The sequence below is a fragment of the Oncorhynchus masou genome, chromosome 8 (genome assembly GCF_036934945.1).
Source record: "Oncorhynchus masou masou isolate Uvic2021 chromosome 8, UVic_Omas_1.1, whole genome shotgun sequence".
Taxonomy (NCBI): Eukaryota; Metazoa; Chordata; class Actinopteri; order Salmoniformes; family Salmonidae; genus Oncorhynchus; species Oncorhynchus masou.
Window position 1 is genome coordinate 15,658,344 of NC_088219.1, and position 18,811 is coordinate 15,677,154.

Genomic DNA, 18,811 nt, shown 5'->3' on the forward strand with positions numbered 1-18,811 from the left:
AACGTAACATATCATGCTTATTGAAGTATTCCATACTTCAGTTTACTATGTTACGTCTACCCCTGAGTTCAGATTGCGCAAGTGTGTGGGCATCCTGAATGAAGGTAATAATAATATTTGTCTGTGTTTCTGAATAGTGAGTCTGACCTGTGACCAAATATTCCACTCTGCCTTCCAAACGACAGAGCGGAAGTTCTCCGTTGACATACATCCTAAACTGACCAATGAAAACGTTTGCTTACCGTCCTGCACACTTTGTGGTGCAGGAAAAAAACGATTAGCCAGACTGTAACGTTATAGGACTTAAACTGTGCTGTAGCCACTAGCTAGAACATTTTACGAAATACCTGAAAGTGGACTTCTTTAAAGGTATGTTTTACAGCAATCACAATTTGAATTCAATGTAGTAGTTGATCTTCATGCTCAAACATTCAGGCCAAAAACATCTATTGCTTAATTTGCTAGAAAGCTTTGGTAAGCTACTTCTTGCATGCTAGCGGGCCGCATTCCCAAGTGCTGCGTGCAGCTTAGTAACACCAGCACGAGCTCGTAACTAACAATAATACGTTGACATAACGCTTGGTTGATATCTAATCTTTTTTATCGGGGGGTAAGACGATATTGAGCTTCGCAGAGTTAAAGATGCGTAGCTAACAACAAAGCTCGTGTATTGAAGGCCTCTCCACCATGGAGAATGTATTTATTTAGCGTGCTACAATATTCTGAGAAACGTATTTTGTCAGCAAGGGACATCAAATTGCTCATTGCAAATGAAGACGATCAAGCTAACCATGGAATGAATTGAAGATTGTAGGCATTCAGTCAATGCTAAGGAGTCTCTCAATTTGGGCCTATACTTTTTTACCCAACCAGCAACTAGCCGAGCTTTTTCTTAACTCCACGATGTACGTGAAATCAATGGAGATGAACGGAGACTACTTTGCGGACTGAACTTCCGACTACATCGAGTCGCCGAGCCGATAATTGTTCAACTGTAACACTTAAACCTTTGCAGTGTGCCTAGTTACGTTTGATACCGGTGCTCCGACGGCTAGGCATGCGTCGAAATCGCGAAGTAGTGTGCTTATGGGTGTATCACTTTATCAGAAGTACGTCATCAATGGCGTCCGAAGCTTCCTTTGATCACGTGCTTTTTCAAATCATGAGTTGAGAGAGCCAACTGATTTCTACCTGGTTCTGGTGCTTTTTTCGATTCCAAGCTGTTTTCAAACATCGACCTCTACTGGACACCGTACTTACAAATATAGTTAGGGTTTTACGCTTAAACTTTTACTTGACAGGTCGTTTAGCAGGTAGAGGAAGGGGCTATGGAACATCAGAAACTGGGTGGTTCGAGCCCTGTATACCGTATAACTATAACATTGGTATGACAAAAACACATTTTTACTGCTCTAAGTTGGCAACCAGTTTATAATAGCAATAAGGCACCTTGGGTGGTTTGATAAATGGCCCATATACCATGACGAAGAGCTGTTTCCAAGCACGTGGTTAAGAACAGTCCATTGCCGTGGTATTTTGGCCGTGTACCACATCCCCTGGGGCCTTATTGATTAATTCAGGGACGTGAGGGTATGAGGTCGAATCTTGTTGAAGGCACACCATTTTGAAAATTGCACACGTACTTACAAATATAGTTAGGATTGTAAACAAACTTTTACCTGGCAGGTAGAGGAATGGCTATGGAACATTCAGGGACGTGAGCGTATGAGTTTGAATCTTGTTGGCACACTATTTTGAAAAATGTTCATTCTGCCTTGTTCAAATAATTGGTTTGATTTATTATAGTATAAGTGTCTGTCTTAAAACACTTACTGCTGAGCCACAGTGTTAGAATGAAAACAATGGGGAAAAAAATACCTCTCTCTGGTAATCACACGCTGCTATCGCTGACCAGCAGATGTCACTAATGTGTATTTTGAACAAATAATGAAGCTCTGTTTTTCTGCTCAAAGCTCAGTTTCTCTGTTACCAATTTGGTGAAAGCGCTAAAGCCTTCAGAAAGCCTCGGTGTCCCATCACTACTGAAATCCCAGGTGACTCAACTCCACGATTTAGGATGATGGAGTTAAGCGGCAACTAGTGTGGACGGACTGGAGCTATGAAGTTTTTATAAAAAACTACTACGGACGGGATGATACCAGTATCGCAATATTTTTTCCATGGCAAAAATGACAACATGAAGCAGGCAGATCAAAGTATTTGGACCTTAAAAAACCTGCTGTATATAAATTCTAAATGTGGGCTATTCATTCAGCGCTGAAAATCGCGGTTGTTAGGGCCGGCCGGGATGATAAATATTGATATATCGTGGCAAGGAAACAAAACACAAAGCGGATTTAACTTCATGGCTCAACTTCATCTTAAATCGTGTAGTTTAGTCTGCTACTGAAATCCATACTTTTTAATAAAACTTTAGTCAAATACAACCTGTTTTTTTGTATCGGCTGACAGTGACTTGATGTAGTCGGAAGTGCACTCCGCCCACAGTCATCACAGTTACACTCATTACTTTAGCCATCTGTTGAAATGACTGAATCCAAACTATTCTCCCATTTCAGAATACACTTCTGTGTGCCCTGGAAATTTGAGGATGGCGGGCAGTGAGGGTCAAAGTTCTGCACGCAAAGGATCTGGTGATAGAGCGTTGAGCGCTATGAATTTATATGCCACTCTGGGGCTCTCTCCAGAAGACGTGGATGCTCTGGCCAAGATTCCAGAGAACGAGATCAGTGTGGAGACACTGCCTTATTTGATAATGCAACTGAAGGCCAATCGAGCCAAGCAAGAGGAGCAGGAACAGCCCTCCCCAAAGAGAGATGGACAGGAAGAGGATACAGATGTTAAAGACCGCGGCAAACTGGACAGTCCCCCTGCATTCCGTCTCCGGTCAAGCAGCCATAGTGACACTGACTATAAGAAAGTAGAGGTGCGACCAGAGCAGGCCGAGGCAAGAAAAGATTCCCACCACACTAGGCCCTCAACGGAAAAAACATCAGACAGCCAACCTTCCTCCTATCAATTGGAAGATTTTCAAGGAGTTGTACCCAACATTTACCCACACACATGCTCGCTATGCTTCTGTATGTTGAATTCTACTAAGGTAAGCTTTGTTATATTTCAACACACTTGCTGTTGGAGTGTGTCAACAAGTATATGCTTTTAATCAGAACACTCAACCTTTTGTAATGACATTCATTTTTGCTTAATATGAGTTTGCTTTTTTCACAGCAATGGAAGGATCATCTGAATGGATTACGCCATGCAGAGGGCTGTCGGGAACTCTTGCGCCTGTAAGTGTTTAAATGCAAAGTGAAACTTAGAAAATAAACTGATGCAGATCACAAAATCAATCCGCAGAGGTATTTCCTATTACCTGGTTTTATTCAAATCTGATTTGTTTTTGTCTTCTTTAAAAACATTTTTTTTTTTTTTACAGATTCCCAGATTGGGAAAAACAAGATTTCCAAGGGAAGAAAATGTGAGGGTCATGAAATAAGGCTTCATGGTGAAAACAAGCATGTCATAATGTAAAACAATTAGCCTGTTCTTACTTAGCACTGTTTGTTATCTTCCAGACCAATTTCCATCCCAAGTAGAGATGCTAATTCACCGCCCAGAAGAGCGCCACGTCCTGCTATGCCTTACAAGAGACAACATAGCTCAGACCGCGTAGGAGGTGATAACCCCATGTCCTGTCCTAATGTCAAGTTTGAGCCAGACCAAATAAGGCCCAATGGCAAACCACTTGAAAATGTAATCTTTTTTGACATGTTTTCATCCTTAGGTGAAGTCTGGTCTGCACCAGAAAGACACCATTTGAAGCCCAAGGTAATGCACCTTCTGTGTCATTGTGTTGTCTAATAAATAAAGCATATTTTCCATTCACTTCTTATAATGTAGTTTATTTGCTTAAGTCTACATGCTAAATAAATAAAGGTTCAATAAAAATAAAATGCATGCTTGAATGTGTGATCTTTTGCATCAGGCTGGCACAAAGGTAGTGGTCGCTAAATATCCCCGTGGGTCTGTTGCTGTTGAAGACTTGGTGACTTTGGCTAAGCCATTCGGCACAGTTGTAAAACATCTGGTGTTCCCCTGCAAGGTAAGTTACACAAATTGATAAGAACCTCAAGTTTAAACACTCAACTCTTAACGTTCTGTCTTCTTTTTTTTTTTTTTTTTTTTTTACATTTTATGTTGTGTAGTTTGTCTATTGGCAGATTCACTGTTGTTTTTTGTTCCAGGGCTTTGTGGAGTTGAGTTCGCACAAAGAGGCAGTCAATATGGTGGATCACTACAGTGAAAGCAAAGCTATTGTGAAGGGAAATGGTTTGACTCTGTACCTGTCACCTGTAGTGTGCAGTATTTATGTAAGTGCACCTGCCTCTTAAAAGTTAGAGATTCTGTATTCTTAATCACAGAATTCCCAGCGTGAGCTTGTTTTTTCCTTTAGACGCCAAGGTCGGATGAACCACCAGGAAAACGCCCCAACAAACAAGTTAGCAGTACAGTAGTTTGTTTTTCCCATGTATCTCCTGGGAAAGAAAGAGAATCTGAGATTCTCGATCTTGCCAAGATGTTTGGGGATGTGCGACATTCGTCATTTTTAAGTGATCAGGTAAGGTTTGAGCAATATGGAATTGAATCAATTCCATATTGCTTGTGATCAATCAAATCTTCAAAATGTCTCTTTCAAATAGAAAAACATTATTAAAAGAATGGAACAATGCAGTGTATCTATTTTAAGTTCAGAATAGCATGGAATTGTATGACTGGGGTAGATCAATCAACACACACACCTCCATTATTAACCGCCACCTCTAGCTTTCTCTTACACATTCTTCCTTATCCATCTGCAGGCCCTGATTGAGATGGTAGATTGGAAGGATGCTGACATTATGGTGAAGTACTACCACTCCAACCCCCTCAAGATCAATGGAAAGAGTGTCAAAGTCAGCTTGTCATCGTCACTGAAGCATCTGAGGTAAGTAAGAGTCCACTTGGGGCAATGGCGGCCAGACCAATTTTCCTGTGGGCCTCGTCGGGAAGTTTGTGTCAGGGAAGTTTACCTCAATGGTTTTTGCCTTGTAGAGAAAGTCCTGACTCCACCACATCCAGAAGAACAGATTCCAGTAAAAGCCAAAGCAGCAGACAGAAGAGTGAGGAGACCAGCAAGAACTCAAACTCCACAAACAAAGAGGGATCCAGTACAGGCAAACAAACTGCTGAGAAAGTGGTGGAACAAGGAAAAGGTCAACAAAGCTCCTCAGAGGAGGTTAAGGAAGAGGTAAAGCAGGACATCAAGGACGAGGAGATTAAGGAAACGATTGAGGTGGTCAAGAATGAGAGAAAGGGGGAGGACATTGATTTGGAAAACAAAGAACCAGACAAAGAGAGCGTCCAGGTTGAAGATGACCAAAGCTTGTTAGATAAGTTTGGAGCTGATACTAACGACTCTGCTCCTTCCAAAAGTGCCTCTCTGGCAGCTGACTCTAAAGATAAGGGGGAACCTGAAAGCACAGAATTGTTGGCAGACAATACCTTGGTGGATTCTGACCTAAAGGCTGCCGATGATCCAGCTCTGTGTGATGCTGACGTCTCAATGGAGGACATGATGGAACAGGAGAGCTTTCATGAACATGGTGTAAGGAATTATTGTCATTCATATGTGTGACCTGAACCAACAAAGGCATTGTTCGCAGAATTGAAAATACGTTTTTGTCGAGTAAACAAGATGTTGGTTCCCAGCAATGGGTTCTTAAAGCAGCTTGGTTGAAGTTCTGAGTGCATTCCAGTGAATGTAGTTTGGTTGAGATCCTCCATTGATCAGTTGAAACAGATGTGGGCATCTTATGCGTAGAACCACTGAAATGGTTTCAGTGGCAAATCAAATCGATCTGACACTTGTGATTGAAGCTCAGATTGAACCTCGTCAACGCAGACAAACAGTCGAGATGTTTTCTGTGACTCATATCGGCAATGCCCGGTTTCAGTCATGGATTGTTGGAATACTGAGTTTGCTTGGTAGCATAACATGCAATGTATCTAGGCTTAATAACATGGCTTATCTCTATGTAGGCTTAATGACATGGCTTATTTCTATGTAGGCTTAATGACATGCTCATGGTTTATTCATTCCATCAGTTAAATGATGGAGATCAGCTCTGAAGGGTTTCTCTTTACTTTCCATGGTTGAATATCAAAGGTGATCGAATCATCTCTGTACAAGTTCCTGAAAACAGCCTGTCAGTAGTAATCCAGAACAGGTGTTTAAGGCTCCCATAGTAGGACTGAGTTCAAGTGGCACAGCCAGTCAGCCAGACATTTTAGATGTATGGATGAGTAGCTGTTCAGCCTTAACTGGTTTGATCAACATGTTGATCTGACCAACAGGTTTTAATACGATTTGAAGCTGTCTATCGATTTGTTATAGTGCAGCCACAGGATTTATGTCCTCACTTTAAGAGATATGGATCTTCATCATAGTTCAAGACCATTGAATACAGTTTTGCATACTTACATCTTCAGTGTTTGAGCAGCTTTTGACAGTTTCCCATAACAACCTCATACATATTTGTCATGAGATTCGATGTGGTTCTGTTGCAGCACTTTGGAACTTGAAACATTCTTAATTCTTTAACTTATTGATGTTCTGTACTTATTCCAACAGGACGATATGGATGACATGGATTTCCCTGATAACATGGATGATTTTGTTACATTGGATGAACTCGACAATGATACTGGAGAGGACGAGTCAATGGGTAAGCAATGAATGATGAAAAACATTCTTACTTGGCAGCAAAGGACATAACTATTACTGTTGTTCTGCCCGTGTGGATAACAAATAAAAACAATCTGCATATCATAATTTATACAAATTACGTTTCTTTTTATTTGCAGAGTCAAAGGATTCTTCATGGGTTGGTATTTTACATGGTTCACTAGACTACATGGTTAATTTAGAAATGTGTAGTTGTATCAAAAGTGTAGAAGTAGTTTTATCCAACATTATTGCTAGTAGGTTGCTCAGTAAGACTGTTTTCTACAGGATGGAAAAGTTGTCCATATTAGCCCAATCAGAAAGGGCTATAGAGACGTAGAGGTGGCCATCTTGAAACTGGCAGAGCGAGCAAACGTGAAAGTTGTAAACCGTACCATATCCTTCTTCAGACAGGAGGTAGGTTCATAATTATGTTACTTGCCCATATGTTATTTGGGGATCAGTTATCTAGTTTGTTTATGGGATGGAAATAATGTTATCATAGTTTGTATGTCGTTGTCTATATTTGCAGGGATGGTTAGAGCTTGATACTACCGATGAAGCGCATAAGATGGTGAAATTCTACAAAGGCAAAGGACAGTTGTTGGGGAAACCTGTCGATATTAGAATGTGCTATTCACAGAAAAAGTTGGAGGTTGGTTTGGTGTAGTACCTATGCTTTACACGTTATGCATTTGATAAATTAATTGTAATAAGCTAAGCTACACACCTAGCATATAGTCAATATTTGTAACACAAAGATTAGTATTATGTGTAATGTGACTATGTTTCTGTCATTGTAGAGTCCCAGTGGGAGATCCATCTACATTTGTTTGCTTCCACGGCAGAAGTACTCGGACGTCTCTCTGCTACGGCTTGCCCAACCTTTTGGGAAAATCACTGGCTATCATTTGAACTGGGTTCATAGAAAGGTAAGGTTTCACCAGCCCATTTCTTTAGGGAGGACTTAATGTGTTTTTCTATTGGTAAAGGAATCACTTTTTTCTTCTTTCCCCCCTCCAGTGTTATATCCAGTTTGAGAGTGTGGAAGCCGCTCAGAAAATGGTGAAGAAGTGCTTCCAACGTCCTCCCAGATTTTACGGCACCCTGATAAGGGTCAGTTTGTGCAAAAAGGGAGACTCACTGATATCCTGGTAAGTAATTTTCAATAGAATATACAGTGGAAGTGTGCAGCAGACTAGATGATGGAAATTAGTTCAAGTTGAATTTGAAGAATGCTGATATCCTATCCAGCCAATATCCACTGCTAGTTGAATACTTAATTCTTCCAATTGGTATCAATCTCAGATACAATAATATTGTGTTATGTGGTTAAACTGGACTGTATGAGTTCAAGTACTGGGTTGACATTGTATTCTGTACTCTGGATACAGGAAGCCTCCAGTCAAGTATGAGCTGTGGTTGGCCAGTCAGAACAACAGAAGAACAAGAGATCGCCATGGAGATGAGACTAATGGCCAGTCAGCCAAAAGCCACTCTCCAGTGGTGAAAGAGAAGGTTATTTTTTATAATTTTGTTTCCCCAATTTAAATGAGGTGAGAGATTACCTTGTTTAGTGAAATGCTTGCTAAACTATTTATGTATTTAGGCATTTCTGTGAACAATACTTTTATAGTTGTCCAGTTAGTCAAGATGTAGTCAGTTAATACGCTTCACAGAGAATAGTGAAATGATTTATTGGTGTTGGCCTTGCAATCTCAGGCTGAATAGAATGAATATGTGATAGACATGATTGTGTTTGTATGGCCAGGATGTCCAGCGACCTGTGTCTGATAGTAAGGGGGTCTGTGTGGACCTTGAGGGTGAGGAGACCAGTGGTGTGGAAGCTGTCCCAGAGGGAGAGGAGGAGAAGAAGAAGCAGCAGGAGCCTCTGGGTCCTTATCAACCCAACAACCCAGTTGGTAAGAGACTAGAGAGATACTGACTTCTGTTTCAGTTTGGCTGTCTGTTTTTTATGATCATGGGTGATGGGGATATCAGGTAGGACAAAAACAAGTTATGTTTTTTTTTCTGTCCTTTTATTTGCAGGGTTAGACTATCTGGTGCCAAGGACCGGATTCTTCTGCAAGCTGTGCAACATGTTCTACACCAATGAGAAAACAGCCAAATCAGTCCACTGTAGCAGTGAGGCACATTACCTAAGCCTGAAGGTAATTTTCAACTGTAACAAGTCATTCTTATGAATCCTTACTTTGTGGTGTATTGGAAAGAAAATGTAGTTGACCTTGGAGCCCAAAATACATTCTCAACATTCTTCAGGTTTCACTGTCAAATGTTAATTTTTAACAATAAATATCTTGAATAATCATCACCTTCATAGGGAAACATTGTTGATTTAAGCAAGTTTTACCTATTCTTGTGGAATCTTGACCAAATGGAAAGAGATGATACTTTTTAGGGGATCTGTTTTATCTGGTGTTCTTGGTATTGAGTTAATATCCCACTGATTTTCTTTTCAGAGAAAGATGGATGAAGATAAACAGCCCTTAGCTGATTGAGAGGGTTGCTGTCCACCTGTAGTCTTCCCAGAGGAAGATTGGCCGTTTTTAGTATAAATGTTTCTGTCCAGTTTTAACATTCCAGTATTTTCTGTTACTGTTGACAGCATTATGTTATCCATTTGAAATTAATTAATGCAGCCTAATACAAAATGTAGTCCCATTATGTGGTTAATAATAGTACCTGGATATAGTTTCCTCTTATTGAATAAACAAATGTTTGCTTGATGTATTCTTTGACTTCTGGAATTAAATTTGTTGCTTCTGATATGGCTAACATTTACTCTGAACCTTATTTGACAGGTCTATGGTTAATGTTTTTTAATGGTTAACTGTCATCATTGACTAGGACATGTGCACAGGATTGGCTGGAACTACAGAATTTGCCATAACCCAGAGAGCAAAGAACCATCTGGTGCTTGACTGTGACAGCGAGCTGGCTAAGATTCTCCTACCCTGTCGCAAGGAGCAGCAATTCGCTTGAGGAAAGGACAAATGGGGGAGATTTCAGTCTAAACCATCATGAAGGATTTAATCCATAGAGGCCTAGAGGATTTTGAAACCAATTGGGGGAGAATTCTGTAAATATATAACATGATACATTTCACACACAACTCATACATCTGTGTACATTAAGTAATATAAATTAAACCAGAAAATACATTCAATACTGAACATTAGCATGCAACCAAGTTATGTGAAAGAAAATTGCCGTATAGCATTCACATTCCACACTGTAGTAAAAAATAAGACTAGTCGTGCTGTATATTACCTGAATAAAGAATACTGTAATACTATTGTGACTATCATTACAATGACTTTCCTAAATAACCAAAAATGTCTTCTTTGACAATGGCAGAGTTCCATGCTGTCGTGTCACAACTGTGCTGACAGAAACCTTGGAACACCAGTCTGATTCACAGACAACATATATCCGCACTGATCGAAATGACACACCTGGCCATGTAACTGAGTGAAGGCTGTTTACACAGGCAGCCCAATTCTGATCTTTTTCCCCCCAGTAATTGGTCTTTTGACCAATTGGATCACCCGGAAAAAGATCTGTGATTGGTCAAAATACCAATTAGTGGAAAAAATATCAGAGTTGGGCTGCCTGTGTAAATGCAGCTGTAGAGCCACTATGCGCATAAGGTTTTTTTTTTGAAGGATGTCTGTAATGCTCCATTAGAGCGCTCAGATTTTCAGTATGAAGTGACATCTAGGGCCCCTATAGAGAGATCATCAGGGAAACTTCACGCTGCCCCTGAGCTAATGAGAGAGCAACTTTGGATCCGTATAGGAGAGCCAAGTGACATTTTTACATTATCTGGCGTGGCATGCCGTACCCTGTCATGCCAGACTGAGACGCCCCTGAGTTGCCGCCCATCTGCATGCCAATCAGACTACGGCCTTGACGCAGCTGCTCCTCAGAAAACTCCCGCCGGTTTCCCTGAGCTTTCCTGGAAGCACAGGAGAGACACAACTAGTTAGTTACCTGCAGTGATAGATGTTTGTACAAGAGAGATTCAAATTTATGTCAGGAAGGCCTACACCTACAGTAATAGCATGGATGCATAAACAAACAGATGAGAGAGGTAGTGGGTGTTGGGTAATGAGATTCATTGTAAATAATTAATTTAAGAGTGGTATCTAATAAAGAAATTACAATTTTTGCTGTTTTGTAGGACTTGTTACAAACATAATTAGTTGATTAGTTTCTTACTTATGAAACCAATCAGGTTCACCACGATATTGACCATCATCCTTTGTGAGTGCCATACTGCCTAGAGCTGACAAGGTCCTTTGCACGGCAGCCATATCCTTCCCTGTAGTCACGCAACATACCAGACAGATATTTCAATATCATATTTGGCTTTAGTTGGTCCTCATTGACTATAATGCAAATTTGTTTTTGTAGAAGAAAATGTATGATTTGACAAAGTAATCATTCCAGAAAGTTATTTTATTGAACCAATATATTTACATACCTGAAGTTATCTAACATAACAACTAACAGTTTGCTGCATGTGAGTTTATGCTGGAGTGGAATCACCACTGTATTAGGAGAGCTGTACCTTCCCATAGGTCCACAGTCTGGAAAAGGTCCCCGGTGATCAGCCCATAAGCTTCAGCTGCATGCAGGAACTGGGAGATCTTTTCCATCTGCTTGAAGACCATTTTTGTCTCTGGGATCTTCTTTATGGGCTCTTGACCAGGGGGATATAGGCTATTAATGAGCCTACAAAGAATCTGTAACGAGATATGAAATGTTGTAATGACAGGATACAACTGGACTACACCCAGCCAGCCTCATCAGGGGTTGGTTGGAGGAGAAACCCCATAATACCCAAGGCTATCAAATATGGCACATTATGACCATGGTAGATTAGAGTCTGAGATTATCTGTATATGTGTGTTTTAAAGTGCTGCTCCATAATTTGTGTATAATTTCAGCCAGTAGTTCTGAAAGTGGTGCTCACAAGTCAAAATGGGTCACCGTTTTTTCTGCACTACTCATCTATTTCATATGACATGTTATACCCCCCCCCCCAAAAAAAAAAGTAATAAAAAAAAAAAGGTTTTGTTGCAGTTTGTATGATATGTTAAGAATCCAGTATGTAACAAATTTGTTGTACAAAAGATCCCGGACTGCACCTTTAAGAGTTAGGTTTAGAATACAGTAAAGGCATGAGGTTATGTTTAAATTGTAGTCCTTTAGTAGACGCTTCTATCCATAGTGACTTAGCGCTATGTGCCTTCCTCTCTAGGCTACCTGCTGCCCTACGGCAACCAGTTTGGCTCAGAGACTCACTGTTCCATCTTTGAGCCAGCTCTGGAAGTTCAGTCTCCCAGGCTCTGGTCGCTCTATGTTCCCCCCAACCTGCAAGATGATCCAGTCCACCAGTCTGGCCTCCAGGTCCAGAATATACTTCTGGTCTATCTTCTCCTGAACCTCCCTACTCAGTCCGTAGCTGGGTCCTCTGTTAGCCATGGCTGCCAGAGTTAGAGACCTTCCAAAAGAGGGACGCAAAGGAAAGGGTTCAATTTAATCAATTATTGTGGGCCAATACATAATAATTGAACTGCAATCGAGATTGAGGATGTGTCAGATGTGTAGGCCTATGCTGCTGGAACCATACACTATGGCAGTGTTAACACACACAGACAGCCCAATTCTGATATTTTTTTCCACTAATTGGTCTGTTGACCTATCAGATCAGCTCCTTTGCCAACAATTGGGTAAAATATCAGAATTGGACTGCCTGTGTAAATTTCACTGCTCTCTGTGTATTCGTTGTATTCATAAATAATGTACTCTATGCAGCTCACTCAGAATCCCGCCCTGCGCTTTCATTTCTGATGTCATATCTAGGCTATATATAGCTAGATGCGGGCATGCGTAAGCCTCTGACTTCAAGGAGATGCAGATAACGTAGTTGTAAAGTTCATCAATTTTCTTCATATTCGGACACCTCTAGTGTCATATCGATAAATGTATAATTTAACCGTGTGAGTGATACTTCTCTCAACAAAAAAAAATCAAGGTAGATATAACAGAAATTTATTGTACGTAGTGGTCCCGTGATGCGCGCGGTGTCACTCGCCACTGGAGAGCATATCCAAGGCAGGATTTATGAAACGCCATAATGCACTTGCATAGATAGGCAAAAGGCAAATGGATCCCCCCCAAAATAAAGTTCCTCTTGGACATTCGAGCTATGGAAATAACTTAGGCAAAACGGTCTGGATACACTCCCGCCGATGGAAAATACTGCAAGTGCAAGCAAAATTAATTAATTTATTATAGCGTGCGCAATACATTTAGGCCCCTTCGGAATGTCATTCCTCAGCACATTATTTTTTCCATTTCATTCGTTTACTTACTAATTTTAAATGAATGTATGGTCCGCTTCTCTCCGTTCCTGGTCGTTAGTCCGGCTCTGCAGTCACATGCTGTTCAAATTGTACATCTTTGAGGGGTGCAGTACCAAGCTCAGCATCCCTACTCAGCAACTGTTCTCCGACTCGCCACAGCTTTCAGAGCCACGCGAGTTCAGTGATGCCTCAGCGCCCCTGGCAGGGCATTTAAGGAATAAATTCATGGCCAAACGGGAGAAACGTCACAACATCCAGTGGAAATGTCCAGGAATGGTTTTAGGACTATATTACCCTTCAATAATTTACTGGGAGTTCATTCCAATTATTTCATTAATATATTGTAGACCATCAATGATTCAATTTGCATGATTTGTGTATAATCTTTACCAGTTATTTTTACTACCATGGTTTATGTGTATGTGCTTTCTCTATGTTGATCAAAACATTGATCTGTTGTACGTTTACATTTGAGTCATTTAGCAGACGCTCTTATCCAGAACGACTTAGTTAGTGCATTCATCTTCAGTGGAACAACCACGTATCACAGGCATAGAAAGGAGGGATTATTTAAGAAACTGTTTGATTCAAAAGTCAGTCGATCTCGACGAAACCACATGTTTATAATTCCCATAAAATAGTTTATATTCATATACTTACTTAAATGCATGTCACAGAAATATAGTAGCGAATGCTATATGAAAACAACGTATATGCGGAAACTAAACATACATACGAAAAATTAGAATTTTCCTTTAACTGTTTATTTTGACAGAATAAACAGGATAATAGGCTACATACAGTAAATGCATTCTGCAAGCTATACACTCTTACGTCAAGGACAGCGCCGTAGAGAAAGCACATTTAGCGCAGTGATTGTATTCATCCACCCTCACTGAGGTGACGCTACTGTCCATAACACTGTGCCTGCTCAGCATCTCCACAACACATCTACTGACCATCGGTCACTGTCCACCTGTCAAGGTAAATACAAGCATTACCCAGCATCTCCATAAAGAAGAGCCTGTTGTTTTCCCTGGAAGACATACATGCAATCTGACTATTTAAAACCGCATGCCAACAGCAGAGTTACACATTATATGAATTCGTAAAGCGTGTTCTAAATAGGACATGTTTGGGGTCTCGTTGCGGTTATCTATGGGCGACCTAAGTAGCCATAGAGTGGTCGAACATCAGGTGTCCCATATCCATGTAATACTTGGCATCTTTTCTTAGTTGTGTCCAGTGCTCATTGGCCTTGGGTAGAGAGAGCAATATATCATGGCAATGCAAACAAACACCCATACATATTTACACAGGTGGAAAGCTTGGACTGGTCAAAGGCAATACAAAATCCATTCACATAATACAATGAAAATCCGTACACACAATGGAAGATGTGGAGGCACCTGTTCTTGAAGAGTGTAAGCCCGCTGGTCCTGGTTGGGATCCCAGTATCCTGATGATCTCATCAGTCTGATGAATCAAGTAGCTTCCTCTTAAGGAATGAAGCAGCAAAAACCGGTGTTAAAAAATAGTGGTATTGCACATTTCTGTTTAGTAATTGATAAAACATCTTATTTTGGGATTGCTTCTGACCTGAAAAAATTTAATCTTAATCCATTTGTGTAAATGACCAAAACAAAATGTTTTTGTCAATATATGACACTAACATAATATGCCTACGTTTCCCCACAAACCTTAATAAATCAGACAGCTTGATTATGCATCTGGAAAAATATACCACAGCTGCAACATCTCATAGCTTTCAACCACCTACCTGTTAAAGGTATTTAAGGGAGTTCTGGAAAAGGTAGCAGAAATAAGTTAGATTTACCTGAAGCTGGAGACGTGAGCTGTTGCTCTGTGGCATGTGAGAGTCTCTGGGCTGGAATCTCACAAACGGATGTGAAGGGAACAGAACTCTCTTTCACAGGGAATGCAGAAAGCCCTAAGGAATGAATACCAGCAAACTTGCAAGTTAGCAACCTGTTTCTGTGCCAGAGCTCTGATATAGAAATAGGCCTTTCACACAAAGTTGTCTGGCTGGGCTGGTGCTTTCAAGCTCTTAAAGACAAGTCTAGCACTGAGGATCACATAGTAGAGACCCTGTACAGAAACTTTGTTTCCACTCCGACTTAACAAATATTTAGGTTTATTTACTGTAAAGGACAAGCATATCTCATTCTTAAATTGGTCAACATTGAGCTTTTATTAAGCAAAGCAGTGTGTGTATGTATAATATATATCAGAAACAAGACACTATACATGTTTGGAAATGGCTCATTTAAAAAAAGAAAAAAGAGGCCTACCTGATGTACAGTATGAGAGAAATAAACAAGTGAAAATGTGGAAACGAATGTGTTAGGCCCATCCTAAAATGTTCATCCATAAGTTCTGGTACTTTTCTTATCGGCATCAGCTTCAGATGCATTGTTAGCATCACTATACAGTGAGCTAGCCCATCAATTCTGCAACATAGCACTATCACCTAGAAACATTTAACTGTGATATAGAACATGTCGAAAACAAACTTATTTCACAAGATGAAACATTCCGGATAGAGGTTGTGATACTTTTGTATTTATAGTGTATGAGGATACCAATTCAAATTTGTGGATTCAGCTATTTCAGCCACAACCGTTGCAGACAAGTGCATAAAGATTGTGCACACAGCCATGCAGTCTCCATAAACAAACATTGGCAGTAGAATGGCCTTACTGAATAGCTCAGTGACTTTCAACGTGGCACCGTCATAGGCAGCCACCTTTACAAGTCAGTTCGTCAAATTTCTTCCCTGTTAGAGCTGCCCCGGTCAACTGCAAGTGATGTTATTGTGAAGTGGAAATGTCTAGGAGCAACAATGGCTCAGCTGCGAATTGGTAGGCCACACAAGCTTACAGAATGGGACCACTGAGTGCTGAAGCACGTAAAAATAATGTGTCCTCGGTTGCAACACTCATTAACAAGTTCCAAACTGCCTCTGGAAGCTACATCAGCAGAAGAACTGTTAGACGGGAGCTTTGTGAAATGGGTTTCTATGGCCGAGCAGCCGCACACAAGCCTAAGATCACCATGTGCAATGCCAAGCGTCGGCTGGAGTGGTGTGAAGCTCGCCGCCATTGGACTCTGGAGCAGTGGAAATGCGTTCTCTGGAGTGATGAATCACACTTCACAACTGGCAGTTTGGGGAAAGGCCCTTGCTGTTTCAGCATGACAATGACAGTGCACAAAGTGTGGTCCATACAGAAATGGTTTGGCGAGATTGGTGTGTATTAACTTGACTGGCCTGCACAGAGCCCTGACCTAAACCCCATCGAACACTTTGGGATAAATTGGACCGTCAACTGCGAGCCAGGCCTAATTGCTTATCAGTTCCCGACCGCACTAATGCTTGTGGCTGAATGGAAGCAAGTCCCCGCAGCAATGTTTCAACATCTAGTGGAAAGCCTTCCCAAAAGAGTGGAGGCTGTTGTAGCAGCAAAGGGGGGGGGGGGCAACTCCATATTCTTTCCATGATTTTGGAATGAGATGTTTGACAAGCAGGTGTCCACATACTTTCAGTCATGCAGTGTATGTTGGAAACCAATGGCATCAAGTCCTAACCACTTTTAGCTGACAGCTAGGCAGTGTATCTGGGGTCACATTACACTAATGACAGCTTACCATCACTGTTTGACGTAGTGGCCACACATGGCATTTGATCCAGTTAAATCAGAATGTTGACTATACTAAAACATGAGCTTCCTACACAGCAATGCTTTTCACCTAATTACTTGTGCATCTTAGACCAGTCAAACATACCAGGCCATCTCATGCTACTGTTCAATCAGTTCGAACTACTAATTTTAAAAATGACTCTCTCCAGAAATAAGTCTCTCACTGTTGCCGCCTGCTACCGACCCCCCTCAGCTCCCAGCTGTGCCCTGGACACCATTTGTGAATTGATTGCCCCCCCCATCTAGCTTCAGAGTTTGTTCTGTTAGGTGACCTAAACTGGGATATGCTTAACACCCCGGCAGTCCTACAATCTAAGCTAGATGCCCTCAATCTCACACAAATCATCAAGGAACCCACCAGGTACAACCCTAAATCTGTAAACAAGGGCACCCTCATAGACGTCTTCCTTACCAGCAGGCCCTCTAAATACACCTCTGCTGTCTTCAACCAGGATCTCAGCGATCACTGCCTCATTGCCTGCATCCGCTACAGATCCGCGGTCAAACGACCACCCCTCAGCACTGTCAAACGCTCCCTAAAACACTTCTGTGAGCTCGCCTTTCTAATCGACCTGGCCCGGGTATCCTGGAAGGACATTGACCTCATCCCATCAGTTGAGGATGCCTGGTCATTCTATAAAAGTAACTTCCTCACCATTTTAGATAAGCATGCTCCGTTCAAAAAATGCAGAACTAAGAACAGATATAGCCCTTGGTTCACTCCAGACCTGACTGCCCTCGACCAGCACAAAAACATCCTGTGGTGGACTGCAATAGCATCGAATAGTCCCCGCGATATGCAACTGTTCAGGGAAGTCAGGAACCAATACACGCAGTCAGTCAGGAAAGCAAAGGCCAGCTTCTTCAGGCAGAAATTTGCATCCTGTAGCTCTAACTCCAAAAAGTTCTGGGACACTGTGAAGTCCATGGAGAACAAGAGCACCTCCTCCCAGCTGCCCACTGCACTGAGGCTCGGTAACATGGTCACCACCGATAAATCCATGATTATCGAAAACTTCAACAAGCATTTCTCAACGGCTGGCCATGCCTTCCTCCTGGCTACTCCAACCTCGAACAACAGCTCCCCCCCCGGCAGCTACTCGTCCAAGCATCTCCAGGTTCTCCTTTACCCAAATCCAGATAGCAGATGTTCTGAAAGAGCTGCAAAACCTGGACCCGTACAAATCAGCTGGGCTTGACAATCTGGACCCTCTATTTCTGAAACTATCCGCCGCCATTGTCGCAACCCCTATTACCAGCCTGTTCAACCTCTCTTTCATATCGTCTGAGATCCCCAAGGATTGGAAAGCTGCGGCAGTCATCCCCCTCTTCAAAGGGGGAGACACCCTGGACCCAAACTGTTACAGACCTATATCCATCCTGCCCTGCCTATCTAAGGTCTTCGAAAGCCAAGTCAACAAACAGGTCACTGACCATCTCGAATCCCACCGTACCTTCTCCACTGTGCAATCTGGTTTCCGAGCCGGTCACGGGTGCACCTCAGCCATGCTCAACATACTAAACGATATCATAACCGCCATCGACAAAAAACAGTACTGTGCAGCCGTCTTCATCGACCTTGCCAAGGCTTTCGACTCTGTCAATCACCATATTCTTATCGGCAGACTCAGTAGCCTCGGCTTTTCTGATGACTGCCTTGCCTGGTTCACCAACTACTTTGCAGACAGAGTTCAGTGTGTCAAATCGGAGGGCATGCTGTCCGGTCCTCTGACAGTCTCTATGGGGGTGCCACAGGGTTCAATTCTCGGGCCGACTCTTTTCTCTGTATATATCAATGATGTTGCTCTTGCTGCGGGCGATTCCCTGATCCACCTCTACGCAGACGACACCATTCTGTATACTTCCGGCCCGTCCTTGGACACTGTGCTATCTAACCTCCAAACGAGCTTCAA

At 41.8% G+C, this 18,811-nt stretch overlaps 2 protein-coding genes across 3 annotated transcripts; one reads left to right on the top strand and one right to left on the bottom strand.

Moving 5' to 3' along the window:
- Positions 1 to 228: 228 nt before the first annotated feature.
- Positions 229 to 9,580, top strand: zgc:152816 (uncharacterized protein LOC777712 homolog). Of its 2 annotated transcripts, XM_064971620.1 has the most exons (21): positions 229 to 369; positions 2,580 to 3,121; positions 3,250 to 3,311; positions 3,458 to 3,499; positions 3,597 to 3,697; positions 3,806 to 3,849; positions 4,007 to 4,123; positions 4,266 to 4,391; positions 4,475 to 4,639; positions 4,881 to 5,005; positions 5,113 to 5,665; positions 6,692 to 6,785; positions 6,925 to 6,944; positions 7,073 to 7,201; positions 7,317 to 7,439; positions 7,588 to 7,716; positions 7,808 to 7,938; positions 8,179 to 8,302; positions 8,556 to 8,706; positions 8,834 to 8,955; positions 9,265 to 9,580. In XM_064971620.1, the coding sequence occupies exons 2-21, from the start codon at positions 2,612 to 2,614 to the stop codon at positions 9,301 to 9,303; spliced, it is 2,907 nt and encodes a 968-aa protein (XP_064827692.1). In that variant the 5' UTR covers positions 229 to 369; positions 2,580 to 2,611; the 3' UTR covers positions 9,304 to 9,580. The 2 variants fall into 2 exon arrangements, with proteins under 2 accessions (XP_064827692.1, XP_064827693.1); XM_064971621.1 differs by lacking the exon at positions 4,475 to 4,639.
- Positions 8,463 to 13,354, bottom strand: LOC135544185 (transgelin-3-like). Its single transcript, XM_064971622.1, has 5 exons — positions 13,189 to 13,354; positions 12,116 to 12,314; positions 11,379 to 11,553; positions 11,027 to 11,129; positions 8,463 to 10,763 (listed from the first exon to the last, which is right to left on the bottom strand). Exons 2-5 carry the CDS (start codon positions 12,293 to 12,295, stop codon positions 10,622 to 10,624), a joined length of 600 nt encoding a protein of 199 aa, XP_064827694.1. The 5' UTR covers positions 12,296 to 12,314; positions 13,189 to 13,354; the 3' UTR covers positions 8,463 to 10,621.
- Between the last annotated feature and the right edge of the window lie 5,457 nt (positions 13,355 to 18,811).

Bases quoted from the DNA above. Each gene is read 5' to 3' on its own strand.
- zgc:152816 (XM_064971620.1), top strand. From the start codon at position 2,612: ATGGCGGGCAGTGAGGGTCAAAGTTCTGCACGCAAAGGATCTGGTGAT. The intron at 3,312-3,457 runs GTAAGTGTTTAA...TTTTTTTTACAG, and splicing joins TGTCGGGAACTCTTGCGCCT to ATTCCCAGATTGGGAAAAAC. The intron at 7,717-7,807 runs GTAAGGTTTCAC...TCCCCCCTCCAG, and splicing joins TGAACTGGGTTCATAGAAAG to TGTTATATCCAGTTTGAGAG.
- LOC135544185 (XM_064971622.1), bottom strand. From the start codon at position 12,295: ATGGCTAACAGAGGACCCAGCTACGGACTGAGTAGGGAGGTTCAGGAG. The intron at 11,130-11,378 runs GTACAGCTCTCC...GCGTGACTACAG, and splicing joins GACTGTGGACCTATGGGAAG to GGAAGGATATGGCTGCCGTG. The intron at 10,764-11,026 runs GTAAGAAACTAA...CTGTGCTTCCAG, and splicing joins GAACCTGATTGGTTTCATAA to GAAAGCTCAGGGAAACCGGC.